At 45.0% G+C, this 17,858-nt stretch overlaps 1 protein-coding gene across 2 annotated transcripts in view; it reads right to left on the bottom strand.

Moving 5' to 3' along the window:
- The window catches only part of LOC8033835 (WD repeat-containing protein 6), a 111,473-nt gene that overhangs the window by 72,071 nt on the left and 21,544 nt on the right, over positions 1–17,858 (bottom strand). For both annotated transcript variants that reach the window (XM_029977787.3, XM_042292513.1), the window contains exon 7: positions 3,860–3,922. In XM_029977787.3, coding sequence (XP_029833647.2) covers positions 3,860–3,922 — 63 coding nt within the window. The remainder of the gene's footprint in view (positions 1–3,859; positions 3,923–17,858) is intronic.

Below are 17,858 nucleotides of genomic sequence, written 5' to 3'. Positions count from 1 at the left end.
TTCTACCTCCGTGCTGTCTGAGCTGGATGAACTTAAAACTGCTCCTGCTTTCAGAAAGCCAGAAGTGTTCGTTACTGCTATGGCTAATACATTATTCAGTTCAGACCGGAAAGTGTGCGCCGACTATTCAAGGAGACACAAGAGAAGAGTGTTTTATGGACGCCATTTTCGTCAAGTCTCAGAGCTAAACCTAAGTTTTCTTAAGCAAGTTCTACCAGCTGAGGACGCCCAGCACGTAAGCCCTGGAGATGTTCTGTGCAATAACTGCTACACAATGTTCTTGGGTCAGATTGAAGAACATAAGCAAGGACAGGAAATGTTGTCATCAAGCTCATCGTCATCATCCCTGAAACCAGCGGACAGATCGTTCGTTGACGAGGAAGCCCTGGTCCAAGGAGTGTCTGAAGCAATTGATGCTGCCGAAGTAAGTGTGACACCACTTAAACTCCCTTCTAGCGTGACCCCACGAAGTCGTACCGACTATGTTAAGCGAAAAAAATCCGAGATAACCGCGAACTTCAAAAAGAAAATTGGTCGTAAACTAAGTGACGTGTACGGAGAACCTACGGGCACAGACAAAGAAGATCCATGCTCCTCGTGCTCCGACTGGGTCAGCAACTTACGAGCAGCCTACGTCAAGAGCGCGTCGCAGCTAGAACACTACCGCCTCTTAACTCTCTTCCCATCTAACCTCAAAAAGAAAGATATCCTGAAAGCAATTCCTGAAGTGACGAAGCATGCTTTGGACCAATCAAGAAAGCTGAAAAAAAAAAATGGGGTCTGGGCGTCACCTGACTTATACCAAGGACATGCTCTCAACGAAAACGATGTCGCTCTTGCGTTGACTTACTACACATCAGATGCGAAAGACTGCTCAAGACAAAGCCCGAACAAGAAGGATGTCGTAAGGCTTTTTATTGATGGTCAGGAAGTCTTCGTCACGAAGCGATTTATGACGAGATCTATTAGGGAAACCTGCAAAGAATTCAAGGCGGCCAATCCAGAGTCAAAAATGGGCCTAACAAAATTTTATTCTTTTCGGCCCAAGTGGGTTAAGCAACACCCTGTACATGAAGAGTGTGTGTGTGTATGCTGCGCCAACTTCATACTCTGTCTGACATCTCTGTCAAATGCGGCGGGGAAGACCATGACCTTTGAAGACGTCCAGAAAATTTTTCTTTGTGAAAATCCTTCCCAAAACTGCTTCTTGCTGAGGTGTGAAACCTGTTCGAACCGGAAGGACACATCCCTCGAGATGCTAGGGATGAGCGCTGAAGATGAACTGGAGTTGGCACTGTGGGAATCTGGTGGTGAGTTGGTGAAAAAACATTTGGAGGCCACTGCTTTTCTTAACGAACTCAACAAGTGGACGAAGAAATACATACCCCACTATTATATTCGGCGCGCACAACAGAGAGCAATATGGCTTGAAAAAGCAAATGTGAAGCCACGTGTCGTAGTGCTCCACTTTGATTTCGCCGAAAACTGGAGTATTGTGCTCCAACGTGCAGTGCAGGGATACCACTGGAAAACCAAGATGGTGACAATCTTCACCTGCGTTGCGACGACCACGAAGGGAACACTAAGTTTTGGCATCGTGAGTGACGATACCTGTCATGATTCTGCACACGCGCTCTTTGCGCTCACAATGATTGAAGACAGGCTCGAGGAACTCTTGCCCGTTTTTTTGGAGCTAATCTATGTTTCGGACGGCGCTCCAAGCCATCTCAAAAATCGGCACCAATTACACGAATTTCAGAAGTTTGTTGTCAGCAGGTGGATATACTCGGCATCAGGGCACGGCAAAAGCGCGTGCGATGGAGTGGGTGGTGTGCTGAAGCATCATGCGTCACTGCATAACTTGAAAACAACTGAGCTGAGCTCCATAACTAACGCGCATATGTTCGTTGAAGCTCTCGGCCAGAAAACCAAGGGGATAACGCTTCTCTTCATCGACCAAGAGGAGCTGTCCCATTATCGGGAGCTTAAAAGGAAGGGGTGGGAGAAGGTAACCCCATCGAAAGGCATCCAATCTTCTCATGTGTGGAGCGAAGCAATGGGGGAAGGGGGAGGTGATGTGGTCCTAGAAAGAGTTTACCAAACCCCAGAATAGACAGAGCTAAATAATGGGACCGTGAAAAGGCCGGACCGTTTCAACAGTGCGTTCATCCTTGTCCCCCTGTGAGTGCGCGGTGTGATCAGACGACGCGCCATAGACTTTGACACTGAACTGACTGCAATTTGGACAAAGCGAAAACTGGCTCAGGATCACATCAACCCATTGTCTCGAAATGTGCTACGTCGAAAGATGACTATCCCTATCCCAGGTGTTTATCACTTTTTGTGTGAGCAGCGCCGTGTAGTATTGAAAAGGTACTGCGTCGTCTATCCGTAAACCAGACGGAATTGGGCGGTGTTCAATTCGTTTTAAAGTTTATATTTGTATTAACTTTGAGTGTATTTTATGTTAATTAGGAGTATATAAGACATTTGGTCAACAAATTTTGATGTATTTTATGAAATGAACATGTTTAGGCTACAACATGAAATATTACCTCCCTTCTCCAGTTACGTGCCACATCTTGAGTTTAAAATTCCGAACTTTATATGTAATTGTCATATTTTCTTATGTCAAACAGATATGCAGTGGATATACATATGTGCGATTTAGTATCTGACGCTTAGGAAGTACGGTCTATTTTGTGCACATACGAGCTCTTTCGTAAAATAACGAGCATTTCGTGGCGTGTAAGGACGAGCATTTCGTGGCGTGTAAGGCTTCAAATGCGTTAGTCATGTGTTTAGGTTTCATTTCTATTTGCAGTGATTTATGCCAGGTTACTTAGACTTTTCCCTCGTGACTTAAGTTTGTCCGTGAGTTTAGATGTTACGTACTTCTCCGTCAATACATAAGGCGAAGCTCACACACCTTTCAAATCACCCCAGTGCCAAGTAAATAAATATTGTAAGGATAACTATTGTTACTTCACTTGCTTTTACGCTCAGATATTGTGGTAAGTACTAACACTAAATAGAAAACTTTACATTGGCCAAAATTCTGCTCAGCAAAGCGCCTGTGCGAAGTCCCATTCAAAACGCTCATAGCACGAGATTCGAGTCTTAATAGCGGCCATACAAACAATATATTACAATTTCTGTTGGTAGTTCCTGATAGACTACTATATTAACTAACTGTGAATAAAAAATGAAAAAAATAAAAAGTAGGGTTTTTTAGAAAATAGACTCCAAACTTGCTAGTTTTTCGAAATATTCGTTTTTCAGGCACATGTACCGCATTATATACTTGCGGAAAAATATTGAAATTATACTCAAAAGAAAGAGCATAATTGGTGCTTTACGGTGATATAAAGATCATAAAAATATGTTGATTACGTCAGACAGCACAGCTTGCTGAACTTCGTCAAATATCGTCACAGAGAGGCGGTTTGACAAATAAAAAAAAATCATTAAGAATGTTATGACCTAGACGCTTAATTAGCATAAAAAAGCCTATGTCTAGAGTGTTCCCAAAAAGTTATATTGATGTAGCGTAAAAAGTAGGGAAAAGGGATGGAGTGAAATATGGCACCTCCGATAGGCTGGAAAAACATCAATTTCCACCTTTGACCGCTTCAACGGTCCATAACTTGAGAACAAAAAATCCGATGAAATAACCGTTTGCGTCTTCTTTTATTATAGGAATTGCCCCAAAACATATATTTTTTTCGTCAAAATTAAAAATTCGACCCTAAATCCGTGCCTGAGTTGAGATGAAATCACCCATTACTAGCATATTCTCGAAGCAGCCATCAAAATGTTACACAAGGAATTTGAAAGTATTTTAACATCTTGTGCATACCCCAGGGGCAGTCATTTTGGTGATGAGATTTCCCGGTGTTCCCCAAAAACAAATGGATGAGTCCTGCAAAGAAACAAAGTTGAATCATTCATTGAGATTACTTACTGGACCATCGGACACCTCAGCAAGAAAGACATTTGGCAACTTCAAGATTTTCACTGAAGATGCTTGGCAAATCCACTGAACTCTCTGAGAAATAAGCTATAATATGAAAAGGCTTTTGGAGAAATTGGCAACTAAAACAGAGTTTAATTTAGTTCCAATTACCTTCTGGAATGATCAACACTCAGACTGAACACACTGCCCTAGCTTTGTGCAACCAACCTACTGCCTGCTACAATATGACTTATCACCCCTCCCAGATACTGTAAATGACATATATTGTGGTGATCTAATTTTTGTGAGTGCCACAAATAGAAAATGAAGGCATATTAATCGGAACATGTTGGCCATACATGAAGCCCACTGATCAGCTTACTGCCGATCACAAAATTTTGTTGCTGTGAAGTAACCAGTGATGAAAGCGGCACTTGACAGCTTGTAGCAGGTTTCGTAGAAGGCGGAATATTGTTTTGGAGCAGCCACTGACGCTTTTGGAGCAGATGCCAACATCTGTTGCCATATCACTTGAAATTGAAAATGTGATTGAATCGCTAAACGAGTTAATCTCAAATAACGACTCAAGGTTCCTCTTTGATACTGGAGCATATTACTACTTATTACCTTCTGTAATAAACATAGATAGGGGAAGAAAGGAACATACAGCCTTCATTTTAGAGATAAGGCTCTGGTCAAAGTAAGTTCCATTTACAATGGGCACTAAAAAATGTACGAAAAATTAATCATAGTGCAACACTTTAGTTTGGATAAAGTCTTTCATTCCTCCCACTTTTACATCTAATAGATTATTTAGCCTTGAAATATAATTTTTGTAAAACGCCAGCAAACACCACCATATTCGCGAACACGTCTTTCGATAAAAAGACTTTTAGCCTTTTCACTCTGGTGAGGAAGGAAGACCAGCGAAGCTGTACTATGGTGGGAATGAAGTAATGGCCGTCCACAAGTCAGCAAGTCAGAAAGGAAAGGCTGGAAAGGTTGCCACGATATATGAGTGACGGTGGCAAGCAGACAACCGGCCAACACAACACTTCGGACAGCTACCGCTATCTATGAGCGATGGCGGCAACCAGAGTGTTGTGTCGACATCTGTTTGGTACCGGACACAATCCTCAGGAACCTAGCCCTTCACAGCTCCGCTGTAAAAAATGCGTTCCCCATGTTTTATCAACCTATCAAACTCGAGGCTCTGAAATTATAAACTGAAAAAACGACAACCTACAAATATTAAAAAAGCCTGCAAATTTGCAGTTCAAAAGAGACACTGCTCTTTAGCGGCACTGGAACCAGAGTGCAAACAAAGTTTGCTGCTCTTTCGACCAATGGCTGCACAAGAACTACCTTGACTAATGTATTTATTCAAATATAGGCCTGAGGTTTTTTGGTTTTTTCTTTCTCGGTTTAAAATTAGGGATAAACCTACAATCAAAACAAAAGAAGGTAGACCTGTCACTTGGAATAGTACTGAGTATAATTTCCAAGCCTATCGCGCAAACCCTGGTGCTCACTCACATCAGCCGCTGCTCCTAGCACTCTGATGCAAAGCGGTGAAGCTTGACGCACGTGCGCTGGTGAGAGGCGGCACAAAGGCATGCGGCAGACATGATGATCAAATGATCTTATCAGGAGTACAAGACCCATCTCAATACTTTGCAATGCATTCTCACAACTTTTAGCTCCTGACATTGCCGGGAAATTAGGCGATGTCGGCGATCAACTCGGAAACGCAACAATCGGTAAGCGTGGTTGATGAGCAATCTCTGTAGGGCTGTAGCTCTCAAGTTTGGGAAGCTCCTCCGACGAAAAAGAATCAAACATTTCTCAAGCACGTTTAGGATTCGCGTCATTGCGCTTTTTCACATTGCTCACAGAAGCTAAGCTAACAGAATTTCATTTATGGATAAATGTTTTTGGCGAAAAAGAAAACAAGAAAAAAGTATGTTAAAGAAAACCACTCCCATCATCTTGATAGGACAGTGCGAGCTGCATTGGTCTTTTATTTATTTAAACCTTTTTTAGTTCTTTCAGACGCTTTCCTACTGCACGCAAACAGATGCTGACATAGACTTGCAAATGGTTGTGGCTCTTACATGATTGAACGCTGCAGTGGCACTTTATGCTTGATGTAAGCATGACATGGGTGCGTCTAACAGACATCCTCGCACCCCCTAGCCAAGAGAAACGGGCTTATAATTCGTTTCACCTCAATTCGAAGTGCAGCCGACGCTACGAGCCAATGGAACCAACCAAACAGCGTCAAAGCGCAACATCACAACATTCGTCCATCCTCCCATATGTTTTCTTTCGTCGGCTAAACCAATAGTTCTCATACGGGGGTCTGCAGACACTTTGGGGTACATGAAGACCTCCTTAGGGTCCCCAAAGTCATCAACCGTCAATCAAGCCGAGTAATAAAATTTTATAATTTTTTTTAATTGACATTGACTGTTTCACAAAGCTATATACCAGACCAAACAATGTGTGCCGAGTAAATAGGGTTAATTATCCTCCGTTTAAGAGCTTCAAAGTCCCTTCAAAGTTGACTTTAGTCATTGTAATCATCCAGTAACCCCACCCCCCCCAGTGGACAAGGTTCCACTTCAGCTCTGCTGATCCAAAAGGCAGGTATCCCAAAACCTCAGTAGTTGAGAACCACTGGGCTAAGCCAACCAAGTGCAGCAAATGTCCCATGACTTACGCTTTGAGTATGTGTGTTTGTGGTTGTATGTGTTGGAGCCTTCGACTGTGCTCTGACCCCAAGATGAAACAGACTACACAATAAGTAGAGATGCTCTGAAATACATATTCATACCATTTCCCTTTCCTCATACTCCTCTGAATATTAGAGTCAACCAACAATAAAATAGTTTAATTTCTAGCCAATCTGCACAGGTGTGGTGCAATTCTTAGCAAAAACTTTCAGCTTTTCCATTCTGGTGAAGAACGAAGACCAGCGAAGCTGTACTATGGTGGGACGACCTCAAAGACGACTTCTGGGACGACCTCGAGGACGACGCCTAGGACGAGCTGAGGGATGATGTCTAGGACCTGAAGGACAACGCCTAGGACGACCTCAAGGACGACGTCCAGGACCTCAAGGACTTCAGGACGACATCGAGGATGACGTCTAGGACAACCTCAAGGATGACTTCTAGGATGACCTCGAGAACAACCTCTCGGACGACCTCAAGGACGACCTCAAGGGCGACATCTAGGACGACCTCAAGGACGACTTCTAGGACGACCTCGAGGACGACGCCTAGAGTAGGTCATCCTCTACGCGTTGTCCTCGAGGAGAACTTCTAGGACGACGCCTAGAGAAATTCAGCTTTTCCACTTTGGTAAAAACCAGAGTGGAAAGACTGGAAAGGTTGCCGCCATCTATGAGCAACAACTAAAACCAGACAACCGGCAAGCCGGTTGTCTGGTTGTTGCCGTCGCTCCTAGATGGCGGTAGCTGTCCAGAGTTTTGTGTCAACATTTATTTGGTGACGGACACAAAACTAGGGAAACTAGCCCTTAACAGCTCCGGTGTAAAATGGGCCTTTGGCGCATGATGTAGCAGACTTTCGTTCATGGAGGCAATTTCACACAAATGGCACAGCACTTCCATCACTGCATGGAGGCACCCTGGTTCTGTATTATCGCAGTAGCCTCGTAACTGTAACTTCCTGACATCGCCGACATCGTCTGTAAATTCAGACAACGACGGGGTCAGCACGGTTGAAGACCAATCTCTGTACTTTGTCTCATTTACCAGTAAAGTGCGATTGACGACACGAGCCATGGGACCAATCAAAAAGCACCAAAAGCGCAACATCATGGCATTTGTCGTCCTTCTGTACGTGTTCTGTCATCAACTAAATCGAATAAGTGCAGCAAAAGTCCCGTCACTTGCGCTTTTAGTATGTTTAGTGGTTGTATGAAAATGAACCTTCGACTGTAATCTAATTTAAGATGAAAGTAAGTGAGTAGACACACTGTGAAATACATATTTATACTATTTTTTTCCTCCTATTTGCGTGAATATCAAGATCAACCAATATTGAAATATTTTTATTTTTCACATTGTTTAAAGGGACAATGAAGGCGATTTCGGACATTTTTTTGGCGATTGAACTGGGTTCCAGGCACGTCTCGGGCCACGTTGCCCAAATTTCAGCCGAAACCGGCGCTTGTGTGCCGCGCAAATCAATTAAACAGTCACAGTAATAATCGTACTGGGATCGACTGGGGCGACGCTCTGAGAGTTGCGGGAGAAGCCAGGAGAAGCGGAGCTCACGTAACCGATGCGGGGCCAAGAAGCGCGACGTCACAAGAGACGCGTCAGCGATTGGTCGAAACAAGAGACGTGCCCTCAGTCACGTTTTGGTTCGCGATTTTTAGAAATACTGTTCTAATTTCCGCTTGAATAACCATGAAAAGTATAAATCGGACTGAAAATGATTACTAAACCGTAAATAAAGCAGCATAATTGTTCTTTTTTTCTTTGCTACGCCGGACGCGAGACGGTCAACGAGCAACTATGGGCACTTTGGCATGCGGGCCGCTCGTTACCGGCTGGGCGCTCTCCCTCGGGTGATGACGGAGAGTGCCGCACACATACTCTTGTTCCGTTTGTGTTGGGTCACTGAACGGAAGCTCGAACTCGCTCGCGAGAGCGGCATTGCCGTCCATGTTGACAGATTCGACGAAACGACCGCGCCACCGCGCTGCTATAACCCACCGCAGTAAGCAGAGTCTCGATCTCCTAAATACTACTGATACCGGCTATTCACACTTGATGTCACTCCCTACGTCACCTCCCTTTTCGGAGGCCCAAAAACGAGAATGGAGATTGTTCAGTTTCGGTTTTTTTACTTCTTTCGTAGGCACAGAAATACGCGTCACAAATGTCCACAAAAAATTGGGCAGCATGCTATGTTCCCAAGAAGCATAAAAACACCATTTAAAAAAATTAAATAAAATTGTCTTCATTGTCCCTTTAAGACTCTCAGAGCAGGTGTAGCACAATTCTTAGCAAAGATGGTTGTTGTTGTTGATTACGGGCTTTATGGCGCAAAGCTACTATGGCCATACTGCGCCAAGCTTGTTTAGTTGGGACATACTCAGGACTTTTTTATAAGAATTATCGAAAAGAGGTTCATATGACAAGGTTAAAAGTCATAGAGTTAAAATTACAACTCCAATAGGAAGCCGGTTTTTCTTAAGTAATTTATGACACAATCAAATAGTACTATAGGAGTCTCCCCAATTAGCAGCGGTGGGTGAAAAGGAATCTGGTGTGAAAAAAACTCGGGGAAATGTGTACGTCGTTCTTGCTCAAGCCCTGGGCACAGCCACAAAATGTGTAAAATTGTTAAACGCTCCCCACATTCATCACACAGGGGTGGGGCTTCCCCCCTGAGCAGATGTTTGTGGGTGAGGAAGGAATGTCCAATTCTAAGACGACACAAAAGAACTTCTAGGCGGCGGGTTTTGTGGGATGCACTCTCCCACATACCAAGAGCTGGTTTAATCCTGTGAAGTTTGTTTTCGCATTTTAGACTCCACTCCGATTGCCATAGCTGGAAAACTGATGATTTTACCAAGGGCTTCATGTCTTGAAATGGAATCTGTGAGGTGGTTGGCAGTAGGTGCTTAGAGCTCGTGGCCAATTTGTCTGCTCTTTCATTACCTAGGATCCCCACATGGCTAGGCACCCAGCAGAATTTTATGTCTCGGCCAAGCCGCAGACCACATTGTACCTTAGATCGGACAAGTTGTGCCAGCCTATTTTTACTTCCCTTTATTGAGCAAAGTGTGGTGAGCACACTTTGAGAGTCCACGAATAAAATAGATTTCATCGTCTTGCTGATGAGGATATATTCCAAGGCCATCAACACTGCATAGAGCTCTGCCGTGTAAATACTTGCACATTCCTTGAGACGCTGAACTTTACTGAATCCTTCAGAGTAAACTGCTGATCCTACAAAATGCAATGATTTGGCACCATCGGTATAAAATGGGGAGTAGTTACCATACTTCTTCTGCACCTCAAGAAATTCTTGCTGAATCACCACTGGGGGGACATTATGTTTATTAAATCTAGTAAAATACCAATCACAAAAGACGGGCAACGTACTCCATGGAGCTTCATTTTCACCCTTCTGCAACAGGTCGGTCTCGTCAAGGGTGAGGTTTAGAGATGTACAAATGTCCTCAAGGCGAAGACTTAAGGGCAATACAACCCTGGGCCTATGTTCGAAAAGACGAGCAAACCGAGAATGTTGCAAGGCACCATAATTGTTGGGTGATTTGGATAGGACAAAATTCTGGAAGCATAAGTCACAGCAAGATAACGTCGTCTGTGCCTAAGTGACATCTGATTAGATTCAGCGTACAAGCTAGGAATGGGCAATATGCGGAAGGCACCTTAGCGAGCCTTAAACCGAGATGATGCACAGGATCCAACATTTTCAGTGCAGAAGGCCTCGCTGAGTCGTAAACTATAGCACCATAGTCCAGACGTGACTGGATAAGGGAGTTGTACAGGCGTAGCAGACATATTCTGTCGGATCCCCATGACTTGTGCGCTAAGACTTTAAGAATATTAGCTGATTTAAGGCACTTCTTCTTCAGGTCCTTCAGGTGGGAAACGAAGTTTAACTTTTTATCAAATGTTATGCCCAAAATTTTATGCTCTGTTTTTACACTAATAGGAACCCTGTTTAGCGTCAGTTCTGGATCTAGAAACAGCCCCCAACGCAGAGAAAATGGCACGCAGAGAGTCTTATCAGCTGAAAGCTTAAACCCCTTTTCGTCAGCCCACTTACTAATTCTGTTGATGGTAAGCTGCAGTTGCCGCTCACAGCTAGACAAATTAGAAGAAGAGGCCGAGATGTGAATATCATCCACATAGAGGGAGTATGAAACGGAAGGTGGAATTACCTTTGACAACGAGTTTATCTTTACGGCAAACGAGGAGACACTCAGTACACCTCCTTGCGGAACACCATTTTCCTGGATATACTGGTCGGATAGTGTGGTGCCAAGTCGAACTTGAAAGGAGCGATCTGTGAGAAAACTGCTTATACACCGCAACATGCGACTGTGCACACCAGAGGCATACAAATCATGAAGGATACCATACCGCCATGTCGTATCATATGCTTTCTCCAGGTCGAAGAAAACAGAAACACAATGTTGCCTATTTACGAAAGCTTCACGTATGGTTGTTTCCAGACGGACTATGTGGTCCAAAGTAGACCGCCCTTCTCGAAAGCCACATTGGTTATTAGCAAAGAAGTGGTTATGTTCCAAAATATATATTAACCGCCTATTAATGAGGCGTTCGAAGGTTTTGCCAAGGCAACTCGTTAACGCGATTGGACGGTAACTACGTGGGTCCGAAGGGTCCTTCCCCGCTTTCAGCAAAGGAATTACATGCGCCTGTTTCCAGATTTGAGGAAAGTAAGCTGCTTCCCACAGATAGTTGAAAAAACCTAGTAGTGTGTTCAGCGATTCACGAGACAACTGACGGAGCATTTCATAGTGGACTCCATCAGGGCCTGGAGCCGAACTCTTCTTGGAGCCCAGAGCCACCTCTAGTTTTTGCGTTGTGAAAGGAGTGTTGTATGGCTCAGAACTACAACCGGACATGGGTATACGGTGACACTCAGCACTTGCTTTAAAACGTTTAAATTCCATGTGGTAATTTCGGGAGCTGGAAACATTCTCAAAGTGCTCTCCAAGCACATTAGCAACATCTTTCAACGAATTAGCAGGGGAGCTAAATAGAGGAATAACAAAGAAACGGTAGTCCCCTTCGATTTTTTTGTACCTATCCCAAACTTCCTTCTCCGAGACAAAATTATTTAGGGAGGAAATGTACTTGGTCCAGGACTTCCACTTAGCTTTCCTCCTAGTCCATCGGGCCTTTGCTTTTAGTCTTTTAAATGCTATCCTATTTGAAGAAGTATGGTACCTCCGAAAGGTATCCCATGCCCTATGCTGCTTTTTCCTTGTGGTAGCACAGTCTTCATTCCACCAAGGCCTACACCTCTTGGGTAAATTTTCAGAGGTGCGAGGAATGGCGTCTTGGACGGCACTTATGATTTGCTCCGTAACATACACTGCCGCTTCTTCAGGTAACAAATTTGCTAGAACTGACGGATCAAGCACTGCATCAAGTTTAAAGAGTGCCCAGTCGGCTTTGTCTAGCTTCCACCTAGGGGTTCGTTTTAAAATAGTCGGCAGAGGAACGAGGCTTTCGATTACAACCGGGAAATGATCACTCCCAAAAGGGTTGTCTAAAACCTTCCAAGAAAAACAGGGAAGTATTGATGGTGATGAAATGGAGAGGTCAATGGATGTGAAGCAATTATGAGTGGAACTATAAAATGTTGGTTCTTTCTTATTTAAAAGACATATGTCTGACGAGAGTAAAAATCTTTCTACAACAGCGCCACGAGAGTCAAGGCGCTTACTGCCCCACATGGGACTGTGAGCATTAAAATCACCACAAATTAAAAAAGGCATTGGGAGTTGCTGAACCAATCCTTGAAGTTCATGAAGATGCAGTTTACGATGAGGTGGTAAATACAAGGACACAACAGTAATGAGACGATCGGTAAGAACACGTGCCGCAACTGCTTCTAGTGATGTACGCAGAGGAACTTCCACACATGCTATGCCACTCCGTACAACAATGGCAACACCACCAGAAGAGTGGTCTGAATCCCGATCCTTTCTAAAAACGCGGTGATGATTAAAAACATTTGTATGGGTGTTGTTAAGATATGTCTCCTGCAAGCACACAGCAATGGGCTGTAGCTCATCTAGAAAGAAATGTATGTCATCAATATTTTGCAGGAGACTTCTACAGTTCCACTGTATAAAACTATATGTGTTCATGTAAAAAATGATTTAAAGTAACAACAAAACAAAAAAGGAAACCTGCCCTAGGTGCCCTGGGGCGGTTTGGGTGCGGTTACTCGCGGATTGAGCTTTTTCTGGGAAGACTTTTTAAGCCTGGTGTCATCAGGTGGGACTGAACGAGGGGGAGGAGGTTCACCAAGTTCCATCCGCTCCCCCTCAGGCTGAACGGCTGAGAGAGCAGCTGGTACGGGCATCTCCTTAGATGTCGAGGCCTCTCCTAGCGTCTTAAAACAAAACACACCCTCCTTCCCGGGAAAGGTCCGAGTAACCAAGGCAGGCACATTGTTCGATGGCCCGTCCTTTGGAATGGAGGAGGCACCAATGCCTTCTCCTCGAGGCTGCTGTTGCCGCCTCTCCTCTTGTCTCCCCTCCATTAGCACAGAGGCATCCCTCGCCTCTGCACCATCTGGAGGCCCCTGTGGTGTCTTCGGTTCCAACGACAAATGGAGTCTACCCATATCTTTGTGAGGCAGGGGGAGGTGGTGGAATCCCCAGGTCATTAGGACCGACCTGGGTTCCTACCGAAGACTTTGATGGCACACCCCCTGCACGTGCCACCAAAGAGTAAGGCCCCTTCTGCAGGAAGGAGAATCGCTTCCTGGCTTCGGGGAACGAAATGTTCTCTTTCACTTTGAGTGTTATAATTTCTTTTTCTTCTTTCCATTTTTTGCAAGATCGGGAATAAGCAGGGTGAGGTTCTTTGCAGTTGATGCAGGAAGGTGGATTTGAGCAATTCTCTGTAGGGTGATCATTTTTGCCACACTTGGCGCACGTTGTCTTTCCACGGCAGCTCAGGGCACTATGGCCATACCTCTGGCAGTGAAAGCAACGCTGAGGGTTAGGCACATACGGCCGTACTTTACAGTTTAGATACCCCGCTTTGATCGATTCTGGGAGCGCTCTCAGCTCAAAAGTCAGAATAACATGCTTTGTCTTAATCTCCTGACCGTCCCGGCGAAAAGAAATTCGCTTTGCAGCTATGACTCCTTGGTCACGAAGGCCATCGACAATTTCCTCTTCGGGGGATTCTAGAAGGTCATCTTCTGATATTACGCCTTTAATAGTGTTCAAAGTGCGGTGGGGTGATACAGTAACCCTGTAGTCAGAAACCAAGTTGAGTGCCAGCAGGTCTGAGCATTGTTGAGAGGTCACAACTTCAACGAGGAGATCTCCAGATAGCATTTTTTTTCTTTAAAATTCTTTCCAATCACAGATTCAAGAGTCTTCGAAACCAGGAAAGGGGATAGCTTGGATAAGGGTTTTTCCATTTCAGAATGCATAACAAGAAATCGAGGAAATTTCTCCACAGGTGTAAATGCTTTCATAACGTGTACTTCGGTCCGGACCCTTTCCAGGGCCCGATCAGGTTGTTGGTTTTGCTTGGAACCCATAAGAAATGGGGAGGCGTTCGGTGTCTGTAGCGCACCACCCACCACGGAGCCCAACATGGAGATAGGTAATGCGCCATAGCAATAAATGTTTTGCTGACGACATTACGCTATCAGTGCTACCAAGACACTATAACCTAGTGCGGGTCTAGACAAGGGGTCTATCGCCACCCAAGGTTAGCCCTTGCCGCCAAAGATGGTGAATATGAAAGAAAGAAGAGCAGAGAAAAGAGAAAGATAAGAGGGGATATTAGAAGATGTGGCGACTGACTGAATCATCCTGGTCGGGCCAAGCCAGGACACCCGTCTACAGGAAGCAGGGGCCAAAGTGGTGTGTTGCCTCACCCGGGGAGCCCCGAAGGGTCCAAACCTACCCCGGGCTCAGCTCAACCACCAGGATGCCCTTTTCCCTGGACGCGGGATTGCCACGCACAGCCAGACGTGGGTGGGTCTTAGCCACTTTTTACTCAGGGTCTGTGGTGTCACCAAAGTGGCTGGGGTCCGTGGTGACGCTACTCACCAAGCACCTAGCACCTAAGGTGCAGGCGCCCCCTGCGGAACTCGGGGTCCGTGGAGACGCCACTCTCCAAACACCTGCTTTCACTGGTGCCCCCTGCGGGTATCCAAAAATGGTATTTTGGCACGAAAAGTAGCAGAATTTCGTTCGTGATGCAATTTGGTGCAAATGGCGCAGCACTTCCATCATTGAGGAACTGAAAAAGCAACACTTCGGCATATTCCTAAAATATTAAGCCCGAGAATATAGCTTTGTTTAGCGTATACGGCTAAACAATCTTGTGAATCTCAAGGAACCCTTATCTGCTTCGAGTGGCAGTCGAGGAGCCCCTCCTAGGGTATGATTTTGGTCAAGGTGAGGGCGATGGCATACTCGGCCTCTGATTGGACGTGGCACCACGGCTTGCATGTAATTAACCAATAAGACTTTTTTGACCAGTTCGCAAGCTTAAAATAGGGCGAAATTTCGGCGAAACCAACTTTTGATTGGTGACAAATATTCTCGCAGCCTCTGTCGTGCTTATCCTTAGTACTACTTCATCTAAGAGTCGATGTCACCTTGTGAACAGCAGCGGAACTACTTGAGGTTTGGAAAAGAAGTGCGGGTTGTCAATGGCTTCCAACAAAAAATAGTTGACGTCAACAATTTCGGCCAGAGTCCGATCTTGCTCTGCAGCGGCGCTCGGTTCGTAGCAGACAATAAACATTTTTTCGGTCCAATAGCAAGCAACGTACGTCGTTTTCTCATTTCATTTATGCCTGCAAATGACGCTTGGTAGCAGGTGAACTGCGTTCTTCAATCGCGTTAGCAGGCAGACCGTCTGTGAACGCCATCCTGGCTCGTTCTGCAAGAGGAAAATTAGATCTCGCTTTCGCAGTAACCAAAATCGGACCCCTGGTCTCGGCAATGATGCATTAAAGCTGTGTGGAAGGCTGCAGACCTTGTAGTAAAACATAATGCACATTACTATAGAGCAGGGGTGGCCAAGCTGTGGCTCGCGAGCCGCATACGGCTCTTCGCGTGCTAAAGTGCAGCTCGCGGCTCCCTCCCTACCCCCCCCCCCCTTCAACTTCCCCGCCTTCCTCCCGGCCACATGAGCACTTCCCTAAAAAGAGAAATGAAACGCGTTTTAAATCAAAAGAAAGGTTGCGGTATGGTTGTCTTGTGGTACTGCTACCTTACGTACAGTTGGACTGCTTTTGACTCGGATAGATTAAAAGTAGTTCTGAGTTTTGTTTATTTTTCTAGACAAAGGTTTGCCCCCCCCTCTTTGCGGCTCTTTCAAGTTCCGTGGTTTTGTTTACGGCTCTTTGGCCGTGTCAGCTTGGCCACCCCAGCTATCAAGAAGTGAAAGAAACACTTTACTCCAAGGCAGAAGTGGTCGAGAGAATTCGGGAGCTCGGGGTACCCGGTGTAATGACGGCATTCTGGAAAACTTAGTTTGAGAGTCCATGATATAAGGTACAAGAAAACCAAACCAACGAATGTATTCGACGCAAGAAAAAAAAGTAAATAAATGGTGTGAGAGTAGAATTGTATGACTGCTCAAACAGTAGGTTCGAATAATACGCTATTCGTTTCGAGACAAACCGCGACATTCATTCTTTTCAGAATTCTGATTGTGGCACGTTAGCCCCGCTGAGCGAGCTTCTCACCAAACGCCGATACACCGCAAAGAAGCAACGCCCACAGAACTCGCTTCTGCGGTTCTTGTTTCTCTGCGGTGCACTGGTGCTACCGATGATGATAAAGCCTCAGAGAAGAGGGAAGCGAGAACTTACGGCACGTGCGGCGTTACAAGTGAAGAAAAGCTCGCGGCGCTAAACTGTTCTAACTCTTCGGAAATTATTAAGAATATTCGAAACTTTAAAAAAGTCTCTATTCAAGACAAACAACGAATTGAAAAGAGAGTGATATTCGATTTGTTACAGTTGAGCCCAGCTATATCACACCCGGGTATTTAGAACTATTGTTTATTTCAAACGGTCCAAACAACCCCTTGAAAATCACATGTAATAGTATAGAAGCGTTGTTTTTCTGTATCGAAGTCCCATGGCGGGGACACTGGATATAGCAAACTAACGAACAAAGCACGGCCTCTCGCACGGGCGCCCGTCGCTTCGCCGTTTCTCCTGCAGGAACGACTGCGCCTGCCGCGAGTACATAGCTCGCGTTGCGGGGCTGGCAAGCCGCCAAGCCAGCATTCGCGAACGAAATATGCAGCAAAAAAGCAGTTGTAAAAAAGAAAAGAAAAAAGTGGAGGATGGAAAAAGCAAAGGGAAGGGCACGCGCGTATGTAAGGAGGGCAGGGAGGCAGGGAGTGCCCGCTGGGCTGTAGTTGGAACGGTAGCGTGCGCACTTTCCCTGAACACCGCTGTCGCTGCGCGACTACTTAGACCCAACATATATAAGCAAAAGAAAGAAAACGTTTTCGTCAAGTCAAGTGTGCCGACAACAACGGTTGAGCAATCGCACTTTGAACCTCTTATCTTTGTTTACCTTTTTCTTTTGCCGTTTTTGCTTTGCCCGTTTTTTCCTTTCTTGCCACCTGAATCTAGTGAGGTTTCTTTTTTGTTGCTTGCTTAATTTTATTCAATGGATCTAGAATTTTTTTGATGCAATTTGCTTTTCCGTTTTTTCATTTTTTAAATTATTTTTGTGTTTTGTAGCAGGCACTGTGTGAAGGTCGTGGCTAGGCGTAAACAATCAAACAATCGCAAACACCGTCGCGTAAGCGCGGCGGTGTTCGTGATCTTCATCAACTAAGCTCTGCTGTATTTAGCGGCTCTTAGGGGCTCTACTTGGTAAGGTCCCTTTTGTCACGGCTTTCGGTCTTAGCAGAGACATGCGGAAATTTCAACTAGAGCTTAAGTTAACATATTTTTGTATATCAAATTATCGATATATCAAACTATATTATTTTACGATCCCCTTCAATTCGATATATCCGGGTTCGACTGAATTACAAACTCAAGAGTATTTGCCCACCCTTAGTAAATGGGGGCGTTAATTAAGCCCCTGAGGGCAGCAGCTGCGCTCTTGGGGAAATGCGCTG

The sequence above is a fragment of the Ixodes scapularis genome, unplaced genomic scaffold (assembly GCF_016920785.2).
Source record: "Ixodes scapularis isolate PalLabHiFi unplaced genomic scaffold, ASM1692078v2 PGA_scaffold3__209_contigs__length_174095766, whole genome shotgun sequence".
Lineage (NCBI taxonomy): Eukaryota > Metazoa > Arthropoda > Arachnida > Ixodida > Ixodidae > Ixodes > Ixodes scapularis.
This window is presented reverse-complemented; position numbering and strand designations above follow the sequence as displayed.